Raw genomic sequence first — 16,964 nt, forward strand, 5'->3', positions numbered from 1 at the left:
AATACATATAATACATATAATGTATGCGGCAATTCTGGGCGGCTGTTGGCTGATATTGTTAGGCTGGGGGGCTCCCCATAACGTGGGGCTCCCCATCCTGAGAATACCAGCCTTCAGCCGTATGGCTTTATCTGGCTGATATTAAAATTGGGGGGACCGCACGCCGTTTTTTTAATTATTTAATTATTTATTTCACTGCACAGTATACACACACCCACCGGCTGCTGTGATTGGGTGCAGTGTGACACCTGTCACTCAGCGTGGGGGCGTGTCTCACTGCAACCAATCATAGGCGCCGAAAAGCAGGAAAGCAGGGAATACGAGATTGATTAATGAGCGGCCGGCTTTTTCAAAAGAGGAAAAGCCGCCGGAGTTTAGTGAACAGCTGTGCAGCGCCGCGGCAGTGATCGGGGAAGGTAAGTAATGAGGGGGGAGACTGACCGACAGACTGTGAGAGGGGGACAGACAAGACAGAGAGAGACCGACAGAGCGAGACCGACCGAAGGGAGATAGAATGAAAAAAAAAAATGACCGACATCGCTAGTAAAAAGCACAAAACGTGCGTTTTTTTTACATCGGAGTGCCACACAATGTTTTTACGTAAAATCTTTCATGTAATAATCTCAAAAAGTAACATACACCAGCTCTATCTCACTATTGGGTATGTGCCCTTAACATTTCCGCCATGAAAATTCATTTTGGTGTCATTTTGGAAGGTTTTCTGGTGAGTCCGTAAAAATGGCGTAAAACGCGGACAAAATTGTTCACAGCTGTGACTTTTGAGTGATAAATGCTTCAAGGGGTCTTCCCCATGCTGTTGCCATGTCATTTGAGCACTCTTCTGAGACTTTTGTGACATTTTTAGGGTTTCTACATGCTGCCGGGGGTCATTTCATAAAAATACTCGGGTCTCCCATAGGATAACATTGGGCTCGGTGCTCGGGCCGAGTACACGAGTATCTTGGGATGCTCGGCCCGAGCCTCGAGCACCCGAGCTTTTTGGTACTCGGTCATCACTAGTGGTCACACAAAATATTCATATATATATATATATATATATATATATATATATATATATATATATATATATAAAAGGATTTTTTTTTTATCTACTGACTCCTCCTTAGTCAGTGCGGTGTGTCCGCCTCTTGCAGTGCTCCGGCTCCGTGGCTGCCAGACGCCTCTGTTCGGAGAGGAATGTCCTCCAGGCAGGTACTGTACCTGGGACTTTTATGATCTTCTTAAATGGCTGAATCCGGGTTCAAAACTCTAAAGAATAAATAAAAAATATGATGAGTTTCCATTTTATTCCCAAACATATATGAAGACGCGGATTCAGCAGAGCCGAGTTACACATGGCCTTTTTTTTTTTTTTTTTTCTTTGGGTTTCCATAGGGAAGAGAGTTATGGCAATAGATAAACAAAGAGGTAAATGACAAATTCCACTCTGCTACATCCATCGTATGTACACAATGCCGTTCACTCATAAACTATTATTAGAGCGAGGCGGTCTCTAGTTATCTCTATAATCCGCAGGTGACCTGTAGTTTCATTGTTTTAGCTAATGATATACGTACTTTATTATTTTAATTGCTGGTTGTAGAGTCTTGTACTCCGGCCAGATGACTGCCAGTCTGAGCGCTCCACCTGACGTTTAATTAAACACTTATTTATTCATTCTCTTACACAATAAAATAGAAAAAAGAAAAGGTAATATATATATACACACACACACACAGTATAAAGCTGAGTGTATGTATGTATGTATGTGTTTATGTATGTCCGCTAAGGAACACCCTACATGACTCAGGGTATGTCATAGACTACTATGTTTGGACGGGAAGATTTAACCCCGCACTTTACAGTTACTCTCTAAAAAACCTGCCTCCATTAAAGTCAATGGAGCTGTGAGCTATTAGGTTATTAATAGGAGCTGTGATTGGTTGCTATAGGAACAAGGACATTGTTAGTAGAAGAAGCCGATGTGTGAGGTAATAAGATATTGGTGGGGAGACGGATAGAGAGAGACAGACAGTCAAAGAGGCAGACAGAAACAGCGAGACAGGGATAGAGACGGTCAGACGGGGATAGAGATGGTCAGACGGGGATAGAGATGGTCAGACGGGGATAGAGACGGTCAGACGGGGATAGAGACGGTCAGACGGGGATAGAGACGGTCGGACGGGGAAAGAGACGGTCGGACGGGGAAAGAGACGGTCGGACGGGGAAAGAGACGGTCGGACGGGGAAAGAGACGGTCGGACGGGGAAAGAGACGGTCGGACGGGGAAAGAGACGGTCGGACGGGGAAAGAGACGGTCGGACGGGGAAAGAGACGGTCGGACGGGGAAAGAGACGGTCGGACGGGGAAAGAGACGGTCGGACGGGGAAAGAGACGGTCGGACGGGGAAAGAGACGGTCGGACGGGGAAAGAGACGGTCGGACGGGGAAAGAGACGGTCGGACGGGGAAAGAGACGGTCGGACGGGGAAAGAGACGGTCGGACAGGGAAAGAGATAGCCAGAGACTGTCAGAGACTGTCAGACGGGGAAAGGGACAGCCAGCCAGACAGGGAAAGGGACAGCCAGATGGGGAAAGAGACAGCCAGACTAGGAAAGAGACAGTTAAGGAAAGAGACAGACAAGTAAAGAGACAGGGAAAGGGAAAGAGAGACTGGTCAAAGAGACAGACCGGGGAAAGAGACAGACAGAGAGAGACAGACTAGCACAGACAGACTATATCACTGTGCAAAAGCTTTAGGCAGGTGTGGAATAAAAATGCAAAGTAAGAAGCGTTCAAATGTTTTTCAATTAATAAAATACAAAGTGAATGAATAAACATAAGAGAAATCCAAATCCGATCAATACTTGATGACCGCCCTTCGCCTTCATCACTTCTTCTAGGTACAGTTGTAACTTGTACGCAACTTTTGAAGGAATGGAGCACGAAGAGGACAGCGGGTCTGATGACGGGCGCCATTTTCTTATTATAATTTTGGCTGCACCTCTTTAAATCCCCTTTTGTATGGTAAAGGAATGCAGCTGCGATTATATTACCTTGGACTGCCTGCCCTCGGGCCTGTTCTCCGCTCCATGGAGCTGCTGGTGGATCGGACTGAGAAATTCTGAACGTGTCAATCATTAACTCTATGGGAGAAGCTTCAAATGTGTTTTAAAGGGGCCCTGTCAATATTACATCTTCCAGTTTGCACACAGTACCTTACTCCAATGCCCCTAAAGTGCCAATCAGGTTAGGAAACCTACCCCCCTCCCCCCCTCTCCTCCTATCCCTACCCCCCCACCACAAAAAAAAAAAATAGGTTCATTCAGACTGCATTCAAAACTTCTTGGCTTTATGGTGACTGTTTTTGAAAGCTATAACTACCATAGGAGCAAGAATTGGGAACTTATTGAAACATTTATAGGCGTTATTGCCCTCCTAGCAATAAAATGTTGTACATAGTGGTAAACTAAATACACCTACAGGTTCTCTTTAAAGGGTTAGTCCCAAAATATTAAAGGGATTTTCCAGTCTAAGAAGATTAGAGAAGAGCGAACCAGAGGTTCAGTGTTCGTACCAAACACACTGCAAAAAAAAACCAGAGTGCTCATTGTGTGGAAATGCTGCATATTTTGATTGTGCTGCATGTTTCATGCATATGATCCTCAATCTATCTATCCGTCCAGTAGCAGAAAAGTAACTCGAGTCCTCACCTTCCTGTTCATTCAGACATTGCAAATGTATTCATGTACATTAAATTGCCCTCAGGGCTGTAATCATTGATAGATTTCTAAAATCTGACGTGGAACAAAACCAGGGGTGGACATATCATTGGCCCAGGGCCCAAAAGGTAATGGGGGCCATTTCTACCTCCAAAGCAGGTGGAATTGGGCATTTTGATGAGCTCTTGCGCTGCAGAGGGCCCATATACTGTCCTTGCACAGGGCCCTGTTCTGTCTGTGTCCACCAGTGCTATAAAAAGCATGATCAGTAGTGTTGAGCAGACCCGGATCGGCAAAATCCGGATCCGCGCGGTTTCAGTGGCAGATCCGAGTCCGACCCGGACGCGGGATTCCGGGTGCACGATCCGGATCCGTGTTTTGTTTTGTTTTTTTCTCTCTCTCTCCCTCTCTTCCTCTCTACCCCTCTACCCCTCTTCCTCTCTCTCTCCCCCTCTCTCTCTCCCCCTCTCTCTCCTTCCCTCTCGCTCTCTCACTCTCTCTCCCTCTCTCTCCCTCTCTCTCTCTCTCTCTCCCCCTCTCTCTCCTTCCCTCTCGCTCTCTCTCGCTCTCTCTCGCTCTCTCTCGCTCTCTCTCGCTCTCTCTCGCTCTCTCTCGCTCTCTCTCCCTCTCTCTCCCTCTCTCTCCCTCTCTCTCCCTCTCTCTCCCTCTCTCTCCCTCTCTCTCCCTCTCTCTCCCTCTCTCTCCCTCTCTCTCCCTCCCTCTCCCTCCCTCTCCCTCCCTCTCCCTCCCTCTCCCTCCCTCTCCCCCTCCCTCTCCCTCCCCCTCTCTCCCCCTCTCTCGTCCCGGATTCCGCTTCCCATTGCCATATATGGGGCCGGATTCCGGATCGGATCTGGACTTCTCTGTCAACCCGCCGGTGATCCGCCGGACCTGAAAGTCCGCTTAACTCTAATTATCAGCTCTCCACAAAGAGTTCTTGAAAGTGGCGATAACTTAAAGGGAACCTGTCACCAGATTTGGGGCCACCACCACTGAGCTCTTGTATATACTGCATTCTAACATTCTGTATATAAGAGCCCAGGCCGCTGTGTAGAACGTAAAAATCACTTTATAATACACACACACCTAAGGGGTGGTGCGGTGCAGACTGGTCGGATGGGTGTCTCTGTTCTCCAGTGCCGGCGCCTCCTCTTTCGGCCATCTTTGTCCTTTTTCTTCTGAAGCCTGGGTGCATGATGTGTCCTATATCATCCACACTAACCAGCACTGAGGTACCCCATATAAGCCAGTAACTAAAATACATAAGTGCTACTCTTTTTTTTTTTTTTTCTTTTTTTCAATATATTAATCCCATATTCCAGCTCCCACCCTCCCCACCTCTCTGAAAAGGAATACCAGTTAATCAGCAACTTTTTATGTACCGTACTCTCAGATGTTGCCAATGCAAACTAAAAGCTATCCTAGAAAATCAAGCTTTTTTTTTTTTACCTCCACCCCTCGCCCCCCCCCAAAAAAAAGACTACGTCAAATAAAGAGCTAAAGGTGCTTTACACGCTGCGATATCGGTAACGATATATCGTCGGGGTCACGTCGTTAGTGATGCACATCCGGCGCCGTTACCGACATCGCAGCGTGTTACACCAATGAGCGACGATCAAAGAGCACAAAAACGTGAAAAATCGTTGATCCTTGACACGTCGCTCATTTCCTTAATATCGTTGCTGCTGCACGTACGATGTTGTTCGTCGTTCCTGCGGCAGCATACATCGCTGTGTGTGACACCGCAGGAGCGACGAACATCTTATTACCTGCTTCCACCGGCAAGGAGGTGGGCGGGATGTTACGGCCGCTCATCTCCGCCCCTCCGCTTCTATTGGACGGCTGTCGTGTGACGTCGCTGTGACGCCGCACGAACCACCCCCTTAGAAAGGAGGCGGATCGCCGGCCAGCGTGACGTCGCAGGGCAGGTAAGCCGTGTGACGGGGGTAAGCGATGTTGTGCGCCACGGGCAGTGATTTGCCCATGTCGCACAACCGACGGGGGCGGGTACGCTCGCTAGCGAGATTGCAGCGTGTAAAGTACCCTTTAGACTAAGGGATACTTCACACACAGCAAGATCGCTACTGAGTCACGTTTTTTGTGACCTCATTAGCGATCTCGCTGTGTGTGACACTGAGCAGCGATCTGGCCCCTGCTGTGAGATCGCTGCTCGTTACACACAGCCCTGGTTCGTTTTTTTATTGTTGCTCTCCCGCTGATAAGCACACATCGCTGTGTGTGACAGCGAGAGGGCAACAATCCTGAATGTGCAGGGAGCAGGAGCCGGCGTCTGACAGCCTGCGGTAAGCTGTAACCAAGGTAAACATCGGGTAACCAAGGTGGTTACCCAATATTTACCTTCGTTACCAGCCTCTGCAGCTCTCACGCTGCCAGTGCCGGCTCCTGCTCCCTGCACACGCTAAGTTAAGCGGTGTGAGCTGGTAACTAAGGTAAACATCGGGTAACCATACCCGATGTTTACCTTAGTTACCAGTGTCTGCAGCTTCCAGACGCCGGCTCCGTTCAAGCGCAGCGTCGCTTGCACGTCGCTGCTGGCTGGGGGCTGGTCACTGGTCGCTGGTGAGATCTGCCTGTTTGACAGCTCACCAGCGACCATGTAGCGACGCAGCAGCGATCCTGACCAGGTCAGATCGCTGGTGGGATCGCTGCTGCATCGCTAAAGTGTGAAGGTACCCTAAATAAGTCCTGTAATCATCCGTTAGCACAGATCCAGTAATCCATTGTCAGTAATGTCGTGCAGACACAACTTTTGTCTGTTTTTAAAAAAAACTCATTTCTGCAGGATCCGTTATTTTGAACATTAAAGTCTATGGAAAACTGATCCGTTAATTATCCATCCGGTTTATTTTTTGTTATTTTTCCATTTCTAAAGGATCCATTTTTCTTACTGGATCAGTTTCAAATGGAAGATAAATGGCAGCAATCCGTTAACTGATCCCTTTTCTATAGACTCCAATTTTTTTTAAAAAAAAAAACGGATTCTGCAAAAATCATTTTTTTTTCAAAACGGACAAAAAAGTCTGCGCAACTTTTTTGTAAACTGATCTCTTCTAATGGATGATTAAAGGGCATGTGAACTTAGCCATGTAGAGTTTTTAAAATGCTAATTGGAAAAATAAAAAAATCATCATCAAGAAAGTTGCAATGGATTTTGTTGACCCCACCGATAAGGCTGCTTTCACACATCAGTTTTTCGCCGTCTGGCACAATCCGGCAAATTGCGGATAAAACTGATGCAGCGTAGACTGTGAGCCCTCGCGGGCAGGGACCTCCGTCCTCCTGTACCAGTCTGTGCCTTGTATTGTTTATAATTACTGTACCTGTCCCTATTATGTATATCCCTTTCACATGTAAAGCGCTATGGAATAAATGGCGCTATAATAATTAATAATAAGAATCATAATAATTCCCCAAAGACTTGTATTAGCGCCGGATTGTGCCGGATGGCCTTGCGTTGCATGCGGCGTCCGCCGGATCCGGCGAAACTTCTTCGGCTGCCGGAAAGGATGCAGCATGCTGAGTTTTTTTTCTCCAGCAAAAAAACAGACCATGCCGAATCCGGCGCCATCTGGCATGTTGTATAATGGAAGCCTATGGGCGCCAGATCCGTCATCATCCGGCATATGACAGAATCCAATGACTGATCCAGTTTTTTGAACTGCGCATGCTCAGTATTATTATTATTTATTATTATAGTGCCGTTTATGCCATGGCGCTTTACAAGTGAAAGAGGGTATACGTACAACAATCATTAACAGTACAAGACAGACTGGTATAGGAGGAGAGAGGACCCTGCCTGCGAGGGCTCACAGTCTACAGGGAATGGGTGAGGGTACAATAGGTGAGGACAGAGCTGGTTGCGCAGTGGTCTACTGGACTGCGGGCTATTGTAGGTTGTAGGCTTGTTGGAAGAGGTGCGTCTTGAGGTTCCTCTTGAAGCTTTCCACGGTAGGGGAGAGTCTGATGTGCTGAGGTAGAGTGTTCCAGAGTATGGGGGAGGCACGGGAGAAATCTTGTATGCGATTGTGGGAAGAGGAGATAAGAGAGGAGTAGAGAAGGAGATCTTGTGAGGATCTGAGGTTGCGTGCAGGTAGGTACCGGGAGACTAGGTCACAGCTGTAGGGAGGAGACAGGTTGTGCATGTCTTTGTATGTCATGGTTAATGTTTTGAACTGGAGTCATTGGGTGATGGGAAGCCAGTGAAGGGATTGGCAGAGTGGCGAGGCTGGGGAGTAGCGAGGGGAGAGGTGGATTAGGCGGGCTGCAGAGTTTAGGATAGATTGGAGGGGTGCAAGAGTGTTGGAAGGGAGGCCAGAGAGCAGGAGGTTGCAGTAGTCGAGGCGGGAGATGATGAGGGCATGCACTAATGTTTTTGCTGATTCTTGGTTAAGGAAAGCACGGATCCGGGAGATATTTTTGAGTTGTAATCGGCATGAGGTGAAGAGAGCTTGGATGTGCGGCTTGAAGGATAGAGCAGAGTCGAGCGTTAATCCAAGGGAACGAGCTTGTGAGACCGGGGAGAGTGATCAACCATCAAGTTTGATGGAAAGGCTTGTTGGAGGTGATGAGTGAGGAGGAGGAAAGACAATGAATTCTGTTTTGTCCATGTTAAGTTTTAGGAATCGCGCAGAGAAGGATGAAATAGCAGACAGACATTGTGGGATTTTGGTTACTAGAGAGGTGATTTCAGGTCCAGAGAGGTAGATCTGTGTGTCATCGGCATAGAGGTGATACTGGAAGCCGTGGGACTCTATGAGCTGTCCCAGGCCGAAGGTGTAGATGGAGAACAGCAGGGGTCCAAGAACTGAGCCTTGGGGGACACCGACAGATAGGGGGCGAGGTGAGGAAGTGGTGTGAGAATGGGAGACGCTGAAAGTTCGGGCGGTTAGATATGAGGAGATCCAAGATAGGGCCAGGTCTGTGATGCCCAGAGATGAGAGAATCTGTAGTAGGAGGGAATGGTCTACTCGCAGAGTTCCCCAACTCCAGTCCTCGAGGGCCGCCAACAGTGCATGTTTTCAGGATTTCCTTAGCATTGCATGGCTGTTGAAATGATCTCCTGTGCAGGTGATTAAATTATCACGTGCAATACTAAGGAAATCCTGAAAACATGTACTGTTGGCGGCCCTTGAGGACTGGAATTGGGGACCATGGCTACTGTGTCGAAGGCAGAGGACAGGTCCAGGAGGAGGAGGACAGAGTAGTGTCGCTTGGCTTTGGCGATTAGTAGTATCACAACGGATCCGTCAAAAAATGGAAGGACCGCATGGAAAAAGCTGATGCAACGGATCTGTTTTTTCGCCGAATCCATCGCGTCAGTTTTTTCGCCGGATTGTGCCTGATGGCAAAAAAAGGATGTGTGAAACCAGGCTAACAAGGATTTATCTTCTCTCCAGAACATTTTTGCAACTGCAGGATAATGCCAACCGGTCAGATTGGTGGCTCGGCTGGGTTCACCTGGCTCGTAGCTTGGGGTCAGGCGAGGGGGACGTAAATCTTCCCTTGTTTTGGATCCAGCTTTTCTGAATGCCGGTAACTATTTTATGGCAGTGACCTGATCACTCTGCGGGTCAGGAGCACCGGCATTATTATTCTGTTTTGTCAATAGCGGGGAACATCTCATAATCACAAGGACGGGAAATCATCAGAGGGATTTCTTGTTGTGGAAACAGCGTCTCCATGGAGGACGTAGTAATGGTCGCCAGGTGTCAGAATCCTTCACGTGCGGCGAGCAGATGACAGCAGGAATTCACACACAATGCTATAAAACCTGCGCGGACCTGTCCAGTCAATATTTATCCTGGGCTTAGCTCTTAATAAGTGATGTGCCTGCGGAGAGCGGTAGATACAGGAGATGTATGTCATCGCTTTCAGGGCTAATGACTTGTGTCAGCGCAGTTATGTGCATCATCCGGGTTCTCATAGCAATTGCATGTACGATGCAGGGGGACGGCACATCGGCCTCATCCAGAGAATCTGAGGACATCTACAGGAGAGGATACTGCTGTGTGTGAGCGAAGTATTCACCCTGGTGTCGCCATAGAACATTCACCGACAATTTACATGTCCAATAAATATACAGGGGGAAAAAAAAATCAGTTTTTTAAATAACAGTTTTTAAAGGGAATCTATCAGGTGATTTTCTAGTACAATGCAAATGTTATCTTTAAATAGCGCTTAAGGAGACCTTTCAGGATCAGTAAGTTTTATTGCTCTACCTTATCCTGTTATCTTGTTGTAAGCTCCATAAAATTCAGTATTTCCTGCCCACTAGTCAAGTGTATAGAAATACACTTTACATATTCACTGCTCCCCCCTCCCAGTGCATTCATGATCACTGCTGAGAGGTGGGGGGTATAGGTGGGGGAAGCAGTGCAAATTCAGTTGAGATATACTATCACTGATGCCAGAACTAAGGGTACCTTCACACTTAGCGATGCAGCAGCGATCCGACCAGCGATCTGACCTGGTCAGGATCGCTGCTGCATCGCTACATGGTCGCTGGTGAGCTGTCAAACAGGCAGATCTCACCAGCGACCAGTGAACAGCCCCCAGCCAGCAGCGACGTGCAAGCGACGCTGCGCTTGCACGGAGCCGCCGTCTGGAAGCTGCGGAGACTGGTAACTAAGGTAAACATCGGGTATGGTTACCCGATGTTTACATTAGTTACCAGTGTGAGCAGGGAGCCGCGCACACTGAGCGCTGGCTCCTTGCTCTCCTAGCTACAGTACACATCGGGTTAATTAACCCGATGTGTAATGCAGCTACATGTGCAGAGAGCAGGGAGCCGCGCACACTGCTTAGCGCTGGCTCCTTGCTCTCCTAGCTGCTGTACACATCGGGTTAATTAACCCGATGTGTACAGCAGCTACATGTGCAGAGAGCCGGAGCCGGCAGCACAGGCAGCGTGAGAGCTGCGGAGGCTGGTAACTAAGGTAAATATCGGGTAACCACCTTGGTTACCCGATGTTTATCTTGGATACAGCTTACCTCAGCTGTCAGACGCCGGCTCCTGCTCCCTGCTCGCTTCATTTGTCGCTCTCTTGCTGTCACACACAGCGATCTGTGTGTCACAGCAGGAGAGCGGCTTTGAAGAAAACGAACCAGGGCTGTGTGTAACGAGCAGCGATCTCGCAGCAGGGGCCAGATCGCTGCTCATTGTCACACACAGCGAGATCGCTAATGAGGTCACTGCTGCGTCACAAAAAGCGTGACTCAGCAGCGATCTCGGCAGCGAGCTCGCTGTGTGTGAAGCACCCCTAAGAGATGGAAAGGGGAAGCAGGACATATGCAGTTTGTATTTGCATATGCTTGACTAATTACTATGTCACACTGAATTTACAGAGCTTGCAACAAGATAACAGGATAAGGCAAAGCAATAAAACTTACTGATCTTGAAAGTTTTCCTTAAGCCCTATTTAAAGAACATTAGTATTGTACTAGTAAATCACCTGACACATTCCCTTTAAGGAATACTGATTCTAAGTAACATTCCTTTATTACACCCATGAACTTCACTCACTATTCTTCCAAAGTCACAGCTCTGGAGGATAATACAGGATGTAACTCAGGATAGGTAATGTATGTACACAGTGACTGCACCAGCAGAATAGTGAGTGCAGCTCTGGAAGATAATACAGGATGTAACTCAGGATCAGTACAGGATAAGTAATGTATGTACATAGTGAGTGCAGCTCTGGAGTATAATATAGGATGTAACTGAGGATCAGTACAGGATAAGTAATGTGTGTACAGAGTGACTGCACCAGCAGCATAGTGAGTGCAGCTCTGGAGTATAATACAAAATGTAACTCAGAATCAGTATAGGATAAGTAATGTAATGTACACAGTGACTCCAACAGCAGAATAGTGAGTGCAGCTCTGGAGTATAATACAGGAGATAACTCAGGATCAGTAATGTAATGTATGTACAGAGTGACTGCACCAGCAGAATAGTGAGTGCAGCTCTGGAGTATAATACAGGATGTAACTCCGGATCAGTAATGTATGTACACAGTGACTGCACCAGCAGAATAGTGAGTGCAGCTCTGGAGGATAATACAGGATGTAACTCAGGATCAGTACAGGATAAGCAATGTATGTACACAGTGACTGCACCAGCAGAATAGTAAGTGCAGCTCTGGAGTATAATACAGAAGGTAACTCAGGATCAGTAATGTAATGTATGTGCACAGTGACTGCTTCAGCAGAATAGTGAGTGCAGCTCTGGAGTATAATACAGGAGGTAACTCTGGATCAATACAGGATCAGTAATATAATGTATGTACACAGTGACTGCACCAGCAGAATAGTGAGTGCAGCTCTGGAGTATAATACAGGAGGTAACTCAGGATCAGTACAGGATCAGTAATGTAATGTATGTACAGAGTGACTGCACCAGCAGAATAGTGAGTGCAGCTCTGGAGGATAATACAGGAGGTAACTCAGGATCAGTACAGGATCAGTAATGTAATGTATGTACAGAGTGACTGCACCAGCAGAATAGTGAGTGCAGCTCTGGAGTGTCACCGGAGTTTATACAGGAAAGTTGCTATTATATGAATGAGGTATAGTTGGATTCAGCCGTTGTGTGTAGTTTGCACTATTCTGGCTTTACTTGATATAAGGCTGCATCTATTCATGTGTAAATGTTTTTTTTATATTTGCTATGTAGAGTTTCTTGCTGCTTAGCTTCCATTCTTCGCTCACCCGTGCTTCCCCCCCATTTCTCTTCCAGGCCTCCTCGATGGGTACACAGACGAGAGAGTCTTTCTTGAAAAGCAAATGCAGGAAAAGAGCGACCTGATCCGGCATCTTGAACAGGAGCTGCGGAGTACAGGTAACAGATTGCAGGAGCTGGAGCAGGAGCGGCAGCAGATACAAGAGGAGAAGGAGCTGCTGTCCCGACAGAAACTGGCTCTGAAGGCCGATGCTGCGCCCGCCGAGCAACGTAGGTATCCCCGCCACATACGTATGCTGTACCTGTCATTATATACGCCTGCTGTCACATCACAGTATTACACACTGTTTATATAGTGATTACATAGTCTTAATAATTCTGTACGCCCTCCTCTAACTTGACATTGAGTTTAATGCATACGAGTATGCAGAAAGCTTTTTAGCTCCCTCTAGTGGTGGCTGCAGGCAGACAACATTATACTGTAAATTTATGTCTATGCAGAGGATTTTCAGCATTGTATTGACATTGATCACAGAATTCTGCAGTGCTGCAAACACGATAAAAAAAGAATAGATGCACTGCATCGGAAGCAGTTCCTGCACTGCAGCTGACTGTGATTAGCTGCAGTGGTCAGGTGACTTGAACAATACATAATCGTATGTCTCTTATGATGGTGCACTCTTCAAGTCACCTGACCGCTGCAGCCAACACTCAGGCAGCAGCGGTCCAGGGACAGATGAATGCTAACATCATCACTTCAGCGCTCGTGCAGTCTGCTTCAATGGGGTTAACGGTAGATTAGTAGGACAGATTTTTGTTATTTTTAAAGGATCCATCCTAAGGACGTCACATTTAAAGGAAATCTGTCAACAGGTTTTTTTGCTATGTAATCTGATTGCAGCATGAGATAGGGCCTGAGACCTAAATACCAGTGATGTATCACTTAATAGGTGGTTTGTTGCAGTTTCAATAAATCAATGTTTTATCAGCAGGAGATTATCACTAAAGTTGTCTTGTGCCATGTAATACTTCTACTCTGTATAACCCGGCACTCACCATTGATTGACAGCTTTCTGCCTATGCACAGAGTACACAGAAAGCTGACACCGTGGTGTGGGCGGGGTTATACTGAGCTCGGCATTAAGAGCACTGCTAGATCTGCAGAAAAAAAAACAGGGATTTTATCAAAACTCCAGAAAACAGCCCTGTAAATGATATATTCCCTGGATCAGTGTCTCTGCCCCTACACCATGCTGCTCTCAGATTACATAGCAAAAACCTGAGAACAGATTGGCTTTAAGTGGTGATTGATCCTGTTTAATAATGTAAAGCAAATCTCTTCCTTTTCAGGTACTTTTTCAATGATATCCGCTCTCCTGACAAGTCTTTTTTTTTTTTTTTTCTTTTCATAAATTCTTACTCCTAAAGAAAAAACAAAACAATTCAATACCATCTTTTTTTTCCTTAGAACTCTGCATTGTTCTGTTCCCCCTTTGCTCCTCTTGGAAATACTGTATATGAAGAATTTAACATAGTCGATTTCCCATCCTTTTTGCCAGTAGAGTATTAGAAAGTTTGAAAAGTTAAACTTATTCTTAGTTTTCCAGGAGGAATAATATTGGAAAAGCGCAATGTTGAGACCTAGAAATAAAAGCTCCAGCATTGTTATTTTATGTGTATTACATCCTAGATTTCCTGGAGGAATAATATTGGAACAGACCAAGGAAAAAAAAGCTCCAGCATTTGTTATTTTGTGAGGTTTATTTATTTAGGGTTTTTTAGTTATTTTGTGGACTTTATTTTTTTTTGTGGGGTTTAGTTTTTTTGTTTTAGTTATTTTGTGGGGTTTATTTATTTAGTTTTTTTTCTATTTTATGAGGTTTATTTAGGGGATTTTTTTAGTTATTTGTTTGGGTTCATTTAATTATTTTGTGGGGTTTTAGTTATTTAGGGGTATTTTTTTTAGTTATTTTGTGGTTTTTATTTATTTAGGTCATTTTAGTTTTTTTTGTGGGATTTATTTAGTATTTTTAAGTTATTTTGTGGAGTTTATTTAGGGTTTTTTTTTCAGTTATTTTTTGGGGTTCATTTAATTTTGTGAGGTTTAGTTATTTAGGGGTATTCTTTTTTTAGTTATTTTGGGGTTTTTATTTAGGTCATTTTAGTTATTTTGTGGGATTTATTTTAGTTTTTTTAGTTATTTTGTGGAGTTTAGGATTTTTTTAGTTTTTTGTTTGGGTTCATTTAATTATTTTGTGTGGTTTAGTTATTAGGGGTATTTTTTTAGTTATTTTGGGGTTTTTATTTATTTAGGTCACTTTAGTTATTTTGTGCGATTTATTTAGGGGTTTGGTTTTTTTTAGTTATTTTGTGGGGGTTTATTAAGTTTTTTTGTTTTTTTTTTAGTTTATTTTTTGGGGTTTATTTAGGGGGGTTTGTTTAGTTATTTTCTGGACTTTAGGGGTTTTTTAGTTATTTTGTGAGGTTTATTATTTATTTTTTTTAGTTATTGTGGTTTTTATTTATTTAGGTTATATTAGTTATTTTGTAGGGATTATTTAGGGTTTTTTTAGTTATTTTGTGGGATTTATTTTTTTTTTTAGTTTTGTGGAGTTTATTTAGGGTTGGGGTTTTTTTTAGTTATTTTGTGGAATTTATTAAGTTTGTTTTTTTGGGGGTTTTTTTTTAGTTATTTTTTGGTTATTTTTTTATTTATTTAGGTTATATTAGTTATTTTGTAGGGTTTATTTAGTTGTTTTTTTTTAGTTTTGTGGTTTATTTATTTAGTTATTTTTATTTTTGACTTGTCAGGAGCACGGATTTGTATTCTTTCAAGCATCAATCTTTTCTGTTTTTATTTTCATAATAACCAATGTTTTTCCCCACCCCGAAGTATAACATGTTCTGTGTTGTGTCCAGAGCCCCCATCGCTCTCCTCTCTCATCAGGTAAGACCCCCAATGTGACCGGTCCAGGTAAAGCAGGAGTTACACGCTGCCTACTATCGGCTCTGCTTCTCTCTGCTGTGATGTCATCGGGTGATGTCATGATGATGTCATCCTCCGCCGGCAGACGTTTTATCTGAACCGGTGCATTGGGTATAACTTAGCCATCACATGTAATACTTGCGCCCCATTCTCCTGTTACTATTCACCCCCCGTTCTTCCCTTTGCTGCTCTCTCTTCTCTCCAGCGTTGACCGAAGAACTGTACACGGCATGTGAATTACTCTGCATTTGTTTTGTTCTCTATTCTCCCAGGCTTAGTAGAAGCTGCAGTCGTTGCAGCTCCCAAAGAAGGTGTGTTTGTACCTCCCGCATGGCCAACCTCTAATCGGGTGTTTTAATGGCTACCATTTTGGAATGAACTAATAATCCTCTGGCTTTTTTGGGCTTCTTGATTCCTTGCACTAATTCTCGCTTGCTAAATTGCCTAATAACCACCCCTCTTGTGCTCCGAACCCCTTTTTGCTAGCAAAGGGGTCAAACCCCCGTACCTCTCATTAACACGCATTTCAACCATCATCTTATCCATCATCCCATCACAGCTCCTCAATGACTTTCCCCCCTTTATCTTTTGATTCGGAAATCTATCCCCCCACCCCCTTTCCACCTCCCTCCAAACTTCCAGATTCAATTGATTGATCGATCTCCTCATTTTGGCACTATTATGTTGCATCACTGATGATCGCTCACGTAAGATGATGGTAATAGGCAGGGGGGGGTCGCTGGAAACGGCGATTTTTTTTTTTTTTTTGTGTTTCGGTGATTTTGTCTGTTTGTACCTTAATCATCTTTGTGACGGTTTCTCTCGCCCTGGTAACAGCACCCGGTGAAAGTTTTGCAGTTTGTTCCAAACTCCAAAGCGTGAAAAGTATTTGCTGTATATATATATATACTGTATGCCTAACTGCACCCGGTGCACTCGGACGCTCACGTCCCGGCTTTCATCATGCACCGGAAAAACATTGGATCTTTGAGAGAGTTGAAGGAAAAAATTTTAATTTTAAAAAAGTAAAAAAAAATAAATAAAAAAAATGCATCAATAAAAAAGAGAAATATTTGTAGCATTTATGAATATTCTTGATATTTCAACTTTAAAGGGAAACTGTCAGCAAGCGTTCTCTTTAGATACTTCTGTACTTTATGTGCATCACTAAAACCTCTAGTGCAGAATAGTTTTATAAGGCTGCGTGCACACAGTGCATTTTTATCACTTTTTTGTGCATTTTTTAATGCGAATCCTTAGGCCCTGTGCGCACTAGACGTTTTTGCTGTGTTTTTTGCTGCATTTTTACCGCGCTTTTGTGCTGAAAACGCTGTGACATTGCTTCCTCAGCAATGTCTATGGGTTTTCAGAAGCGTTGTCCGCACACAGCATTTTTTTTGTAGCTGCGTTTTTGTGGTGACCACAAAAACGCAGCATGTCAATTATTTCTGCGTTTTTCACTCATTGAATGCAGTGCACAAAAACGCAGCCAAAAACGTAGTAAAAACGCATCGCGTTTTTGGCTGCGTTTTTGTGCACTGCATTCAATGAGTGAAAA

General features: G+C 44.7%; 1 protein-coding gene and 1 long non-coding RNA gene across 2 annotated transcripts in view; one reads left to right on the forward strand and one right to left on the reverse strand.

The window, feature by feature from the left end:
- AKAP9 (A-kinase anchoring protein 9) overlaps window positions 1–16,964 on the forward strand; it is a 357,327-nt gene that overhangs the window by 255,623 nt on the left and 84,740 nt on the right. Inside the window, exons 25-26 of the mRNA XM_075316166.1 lie at window positions 12,478–12,690; window positions 15,679–15,717. Coding sequence (XP_075172281.1) covers window positions 12,478–12,690; window positions 15,679–15,717 — 252 coding nt within the window. The remainder of the gene's footprint in view (window positions 1–12,477; window positions 12,691–15,678; window positions 15,718–16,964) is intronic.
- Window positions 1,145–3,102, reverse strand: LOC142243577 (uncharacterized). Its single transcript, XR_012724383.1, has 3 exons — window positions 3,054–3,102; window positions 1,578–1,647; window positions 1,145–1,269 (listed from the first exon to the last, which is right to left on the reverse strand). It is a non-coding gene; the product is annotated as an uncharacterized LOC142243577 (long non-coding RNA).

The sequence above is a fragment of the Anomaloglossus baeobatrachus genome, chromosome 6 (assembly GCF_048569485.1).
Source record: "Anomaloglossus baeobatrachus isolate aAnoBae1 chromosome 6, aAnoBae1.hap1, whole genome shotgun sequence".
NCBI lineage: Eukaryota > Metazoa > Chordata > Amphibia > Anura > Aromobatidae > Anomaloglossus > Anomaloglossus baeobatrachus.